The sequence below is a fragment of the Sinocyclocheilus anshuiensis genome, unplaced genomic scaffold (assembly GCF_001515605.1).
Source record: "Sinocyclocheilus anshuiensis isolate Anshui unplaced genomic scaffold, SAMN03320099.WGS_v1.1 scaffold866, whole genome shotgun sequence".
NCBI lineage: Eukaryota > Metazoa > Chordata > Actinopteri > Cypriniformes > Cyprinidae > Sinocyclocheilus > Sinocyclocheilus anshuiensis.
Window position 1 is genome coordinate 185,284 of NW_015540899.1, and position 7,534 is coordinate 192,817.

At 40.5% G+C, this 7,534-nt stretch overlaps 1 protein-coding gene across 1 annotated transcript in view; it reads left to right on the forward strand.

Moving 5' to 3' along the window:
- LOC107689035 (spondin-1-like) overlaps window positions 1-7,534 on the forward strand; it is a 164,402-nt gene that overhangs the window by 153,202 nt on the left and 3,666 nt on the right. The window contains exons 9-12 of the mRNA XM_016486904.1: window positions 2,914-3,084; window positions 3,521-3,688; window positions 4,196-4,360; window positions 5,750-6,016. Coding sequence (XP_016342390.1) covers window positions 2,914-3,084; window positions 3,521-3,688; window positions 4,196-4,360; window positions 5,750-6,016 — 771 coding nt within the window. The remainder of the gene's footprint in view (window positions 1-2,913; window positions 3,085-3,520; window positions 3,689-4,195; window positions 4,361-5,749; window positions 6,017-7,534) is intronic.

Sequence of the window (7,534 nt, forward strand, 5' to 3'; positions counted from 1 at the left end):
GTAGCGTTTCGACGCCGCTCGAGTTCCTGAAGGGGAACGTCTCCAGGTTACGTATGTATCCATGGTTCCACGAAGGGAACGAGACGTTGCTTCTCAGGGCTATACTTCCGGCATCCCTGCCAGTGCTTGCTTCACTCCTAGAAGCTGACGCCGGTTTCACCGCACGTGCTTTTATGCTTCCTGGTCGCTACGTCACCCCGCCCGTGACGTCTCGCCCATCCATTGGATTGGTTACACATGTGATTCAGAGCGCGGTCACGCTGGAGGCGTTCCCGTAGCGTTTCGACGCAGTGTCTCGTTCCCTTCGGGGAACCATGGTTACATACGTAACCTGGAGACGTTTTGTAGCCTATAAGAATAGGCCTATGTCGTGCACTAATGGTTTTAATATATTATATTCAATAGCATTGTTAACTGTTTTTATTTATAACATCTGCTGCTTTGCTTCTGTGAAAATGAAGAGAGACATCAGTCTTAAACTTAGTTTTTTGTCATTTACATCAGTTATATTTGTCTAAAATACACTATATATTTTTGTATCAGTACATTACTGGCACATTTGAGCAGCATTAGTAAACTGTAAATATAAAGAAATGCCAAATTACATGCAGGTTTTTATAAGATGACTGAAAATTTTACTTGAATTCGTAGTTTATTCTTACTTTTGGAAACCTAATTGTTTTATAATTATAATTATTATTATTGTTATTTCTGTTGTTTCAAGAAGTAGTAATTTTGATAATAGTCAATAGAAAAAATATAACCACACACACATTGTTTGTCCACAGAATAATTACACATTATTAAATAAAAAGCGTTCCCGCACGAACCTCTACCTCTGCCAGCAGGACCTCAATTTCAGACTCAGTAAAGTTTTTTTTTCTTTGTGCTCGTCATTCTCAAGCATAGAAAGTTGGATATTGGCGTATGCTCTTTTATATGGTAATGATATTATTTAGGGGGCGTTTACAAGGCAGAGATCTGACACCAGTCAGCTGCAAACAATTTCAAGATCATTTGCGATTTATAAATGTCACATCTGGAAGAGAGGCGTATGCACGTATTTTTGTGCGCACGTTCGTTTTCTCTGAATCGCACTTATGCACTTTTGCGATGATCTTAGAACAAATTTAGGATGGTTTATACGCAACATTTTATAAATGAGGCCCCTGATGAGCAGCCTGGCCAGGGTGGCTTCGAGAAGCCAAAAACATCCAGTAAGGTCGTCAGGGACCATCACTTGAGAGTTAGAGTAGTACTGCCATGCTCAACTTGGAAGCTACCACCTCAAGAAGAACCGGAGGGCCTAACAACCCGAGGTCGCAGCGCTATTCTGGGACCTTGATGACTTAAAGAACGGCTCAGTGTCAAGGTTCTCCAGTGATGGTATGGACAAAGAGGCCCAGTAAGACAAGCCTAGCAACCCGCTATCAAGGGAACCAGGATTCTGTACCAGAGACGTACCCACAAGCAGCCCTCAGGAGCATGAGGGAGGTACAGTCAGGCTCCTGTCCCCGTGGAGCAGAATGCTCAACTACACCTTCTTGTTGATGAGGAGCATCAGCTCAACCTAGAGACGCAAGAGGATCAAGAAGGCTACGTAGACCTACAACTTGGGCTAAGGAGAGCAAGTGAGAGTTCACCAGAGCAAAGGGAGAGAGTTACCAGATAGGGCCCTCATCTACTGACTTTCAACAGGGAAGGCCCATGGTGAGCCCTACTTTCCAGTATTGAAAGTCAGGGAGTTTCAGTAACAGGGACTGTTACTGCACAACTGTAAAATACCAGGGTAAGGGAACCAGGTTCTGTGTCAGTGACATGCTCACATTTGGCCCTCAGGAGCATGAGCGGAGTACAGTCAAGCTCCTAACCCCAGAGAGCATGGTACTCAACCACACCCGCTCACGGGTAAGGAGCTGGTGGCTCAATTCAGGGCCAAGCATCAAGGAGGCTCGCAAGCCTACATTTGAGAAAGAGGAGGTCCCCAGGGCGGGGCGAGGTCCCAATGCATGGGGCCTACAACCCCCGACTCTCAGAAAGAGGAGGCTCACAGGGAGCCATACAACCCTTAAATGAAAGTAAAGGCGCACAGCATGGATTCCCAGGGTGCAGTTAGATTGTCAGGTCCCTTCAATGCTCTGCCTATAAACTCTGCAAATGGTCAGACTAATTGCCTCGGCAAGAGCGGGACTCGAACCGCGGGTGATAGTGAATTCTCACCGCGACCGCAATGTGCAGCATGTATTCAGCTGCCGCGGGAGCTAAACCCACTTCGTTCAGGCGCTAAAATTCTGAGAATGCGTCACTATGAGCTTGTTCAACTTTCACAAGAGGCGAACACACTCATGCAAACGCTGTTTAGAGTCTCGGGTAAATGGTGAAACACTCACCAGTAGTCCTGCGAATGCATCCCGATGAGCACAATCCACCTCCTTGTGAGTCGAATATGTTCAATTCACACTTATCCACAAAGAAATAAGCGCAATGAGTGCAATGAGCACATTCATGTGAAATATCAGGTATCAGAGCAAAGTCTCTGACGAGAGAATATGCAATCCTAGTCATGCTTAGCTGCTAACATAAACAAACGGCAGTGAAGACAAAGAAGAGGATGACGTGTTCTATCGGCGCCCTTTTATACTGTAGTCGCGCCGGTAGTGCCGTCATAGGCTGTCGCTGGCCAATGTTATTGTCATGTCTAGACATTTGCTTCAGGCACCGGTCACACTAAAGGTGTTTCCCATAGCGACCGCTAGAGGACACAGTTCGAGTTCCCTCAGAAGGGAACCACTATTCCAAAACATCTTTCAACTTAAGCTAATATTATCTGTATTTTCAAGCAGGGCTGATGGTTGAATGTAAAAAAATTTTGAACAAGGGCATGAATAACAAAATGAACCTTGACTTTTACAGATGCTTCCACCTGCATGATGTCAGAATGGATCACATGGTCACCATGCAGTATGTCATGTGGTGCAGGTGTGCGCTCTAGGGAGCGCTATGTAAAACAGTTTCCTGATGATGGCTTTGCTTGCACCCATCCCACTGAAGAGACAGAGCCATGCACTGTCAATGAGGACTGCTGTGAGTATTATTTTACCTATGGACTCATAACAAACCAGATTCACTGAAATCTAACAGATGTTTACAGTTGTAATTTTATTGATTCTTCACAAGTTAATCACAAGTTTTTGTCAATTGCCAATTGTGCAGGATTTTCCTGCACCTAAAGTTCCTGTACCTAATATACTGTACTGATTTTTCAGCTAACATCCTCATTCATTGATTGTTGCATGGCTATTTTTACGATTTTTTTGTTACTTAAACAAAACAAAACATAGCTACTAGTTTCAGCATATTTGGGCCTAACTGCCTGAAACTAACCAGCCAAACCTTTACTGCATATTTTAATAATAGACTAAAAGTTGTTTTTGTTTTTGATCCTTCATGGCTATAAAGGATCTCCTAACAGGATTCTCTGCTCCAATCATATGTACTGTATATGTTTCTGCTTGTGTAGCTCCAAGCAGTTGTTTGGTTACTGAATGGGGTGAATGGGATGCATGCAGCGCTACCTGTGGGCTTGGCATGAATAGACGGGAGCGGATGGTGAAAATGCCCCCGTCTGATGGCTCCATTTGTGGGGCTGAGATGGTGGAAGTGGAAAGGTGTATGATGCCAGAATGTCGTAAGTGCAAACACTCGCATGCACAAGCACATTAACAGATCCCCACGCAGTGCATGTCTGTGAATGTTTAGGTGGACATGAATTAGCATAATTACACAGCCACATTAACATGTTCAGAATTACATATTCACATAAATGCATATACACATATTCATACAGAACACAAGTAGTGAACACATTACCCCACTTTAACATATTCAAATCCATAACTCACAAAAATACACTCACAAACATATTCACACCCATAGTAACCTATTAATACAAATAGCATATAAGAATTTATTAGTGAAAATTAATATAACGTACACACACAAATACTCATATTACACTGCTCACACACAAATTCACACGTATGCCAATATTAGCATATTCACAAAGAAAAAAAATACTGCCAACATTAACGTATTCTCACATACATGCTCACATTAGCATATTTATACAGAATACACACCGACATGCTTGCAGTTCTCAGTGTTATGATGCTTATGATGTTTTTTGTGTGTATAGATACAATCCCATGTTTACTGTCCCCGTGGTCAGACTGGAGCGATTGCAGTGTGACGTGTGGTAAAGGCACACGGACACGTCAGCGTATGCTCAAATCACCTGTGGAGTTGGGAGAATGCAACGAGGAGCTGGAACAGATGGAGAAATGCATGCTGCCAGAGTGTCGTGAGTTACACATACTCTTTCTCTATTACACATACACACACACAAACATAACAGTTAAAAGGTATCAAACATAACAAATGCACAGTATGTGTGTGTGTGTGTGTGTGTGTGTGTTAGTTAGTACTAATTGTGAGAGTGGGTCCAGGAGAAGTAGTGTCGAAGTCTGATCTGTGTGACCTTCCTTCCTTCCGTAAAAAAATAAAAAAATGTGATAAATTGTGATAACAAGCTAATCAATCCCCCACCCACCACCTCCATCCCCCATTTGAAATAGTAGACCATCTGGGTATCTGTGGGATACTCACTTGCTGCTTGTTATGATTTGGGACACACTAATTCTAATCTCTGATACTATTTAGTGCGGATAATATGCAAATTGGAACAAAGTGTGTATCTCCAGGAACAGGACTTAAGATTTCTCAGTTACACAATCAGCTTCTTATTATTAAACTGTTGCATAATTGCAATATCACACTCTCAATCATTTTATTTATTTTTTCCCCCCAGAATTCTTACTCATCTGAATGAAAAAAAAAAAACCTTTAGAAACACAATACAAACACATATTATATTATTATTTTTATTATTTAAACAAAATAAATTTAGTACTGTACATTTCAATAAGATAACGAGGCCTTGGTTTCTTTAAATAAATAAATTTACTCTGTCAAATGAATGCCTCTTGTGGCAGATTTCCTTTTTATGTATTTTAGAGACTCACAATATTTCCATAATTGTCTTGACAAAGGTTTCATTTTATGACTTTAATTAATTTAAATGTCGATGCTATTTTTAATTAAGATTACATTTCTAGTTGGGTCATGAAATCTAGATGGCACAGGTAGATAGGTCCTTTGCATGCAATTTGCCAGCTATCATATTGTTTACTACAGTACATGGCACAAGCTGATTGACCTCTGCTGATCCTGCAGCCAATGAGATTGCTTGCTCAACATTTAAATAATCTGGTTCAGTGTTTACAGTAAACTGGTCCTGCAACGTACTATTAGAGTTCCTCAGATCCACCTGTCTAGATCTTCTATTCGATTTATGTATGCCTATTCATGCAGCAGCAGCACATTTTACATGCTCACAGCAGTGTGTCTGTGTATTTACTGGCAGTAGCATGTTCATACTTGCTCTGCAACAGCAGCATATTAACATATAAAACTATTCAGAGAGTTGTCATGATTGAAATATGTTTTATTGGAAATACATAGGAAAGATAGACAGCTTTGATGTGAACCAGCAGCACCTAATAAACTAAATATAGAAAAAATAAACACATAAATAATGAACATCATCTCTAAACTAATAACATTTTCCCTGAGATATGATGTCATATTTCTCTGTTTGAATATTGTCTCTTTTGATGTCGTTCTCTTCTAGCGATGGATTGTGTGATGTCAGAGTGGTCCGAGTGGTCAGAGTGCAGTAAATCCTGTGGGAAGGGCCATTTGATCCGTACACGCATGATCACTCTGGAGCCTCAGTTTGGCGGGGATCCGTGCCCTGAGACCACACAGAGAAAAACATGCAAGATCAAGAAGTGTAATCAAGGAGGCTTAAACAGTGACGAGAGGAAGAGGCGCAAGGAAGACCGTAAGAAGAGGAGGAACAAACAGGGAAGGGAGGAGAGTGCCGATGAGCTCGCAGGTGAACATGCATCGTCACTGTAAAGGGATACTCCACCCAAAATATTAAAGTTCTCTCATAATTTACTCACTCATGCCATCCCAGATGTATATGACTTTCTTTTTTCTGTGGGACACAAACTGGGATTTTTTGAAAAAATAATATCTCTTTAGAAAGTCTCTGTGAGTCCACATAATGCAATTGCCTCAAAGTTGATGCTTCAAAAAACATACAAAATGAACACAACGGTAATCTATACGATCACAGTTGATAAATCAATGTCTTCTTAAGCAAAACTGTAGGAGTGCATGAGAAAAAAATATATATTTTTTTTTTTTAACGAATAATCTCTTCCAGCTGTCAGCACGCTGTCAGCATGTTGTGAAGCATGATTTAAGCTTGTTGTGAAACAATTACATTTTAAAATTAATGTTATAAGGACTCACACCTAGTGAGTCTGAGTACTGTTTGTGTTCCACAGAAGAAGACAGATGGACTCAGACTCGACTTTATTGTCATGTTTAGGGAAACTAAGATTGCAGCTACATGCCAGAACACTAACCACATCCATGTACCTATCAAATAACTATTACATACCTAATATACATACCCACTCCTAAGGATTTTTTATTTTTTTCTCAATTTCTGTCACTGATGGAGTTTTGGTTCCTTGCCATTGTCGCCTTTGGCTTTCTTAGTTGAGGATGATTAATTTCTGGAATATTGCTGGCTTGATTGCACAAACACTATTGGAAGAGCTGAACTGGATGATGACATCACTGAATCATCAATGAACTGACCTTAACTGAAAAATTATTCAGTATTATATACTAAAAATTATTGATGTTATTATCCACTTGCATTTTTGACAAACTATTTTCCTGTTTGACATTGTAAACCTGCTTTGACAACTTGTATTGTATAAAGCGCTATATAAATAAAGGTGACTTGACTTGACATGCATAAAATCAAACAATATAAACAATAAAATGGTCAAAAACACATAAAAATACCAGAGTATATTCTTAAAGTGGTGGTTCACTGTTCTTTTTCTAGGCTTGATTGTGTTTATGGGGTTCAGTCTAACATGTGTCAATGCTTCATTTTTTAAAAAACACATTCATTTTCACATAATTTACCTTTATTCCACACTGCTCTGTCCCTTCTGTGAGAAACATGCTGATCATTTCCTTCTTTTATGAAGCCCCTCCCTCAGAAATAGGTGATGGGCTCTGATTGGTTAGCTGGCCCAGTGTGTTGTGATTGGCTCCACCGTCTCTAGTGCGCTCTAATCATCCCGCCCCTCACCTCAGTGGCATGTGCTCCGGTTGTATTGTAAACAACTGCGTCGTGAATATTGCTTATCAGTTTGAGCCCGATTGAGAAGCAGAGGATATTATTGAAGAGGATCGTACAGAACCTGTGCAAGCACGGCTTTTAATGGTAGGCCTATGTTTTTTGTTTGTTGTTGTCTCATACTTTTAGATACGCTGTTATTTGTAAATGCTACTGCTTATGTTAGCTTTTAATATACGGTTT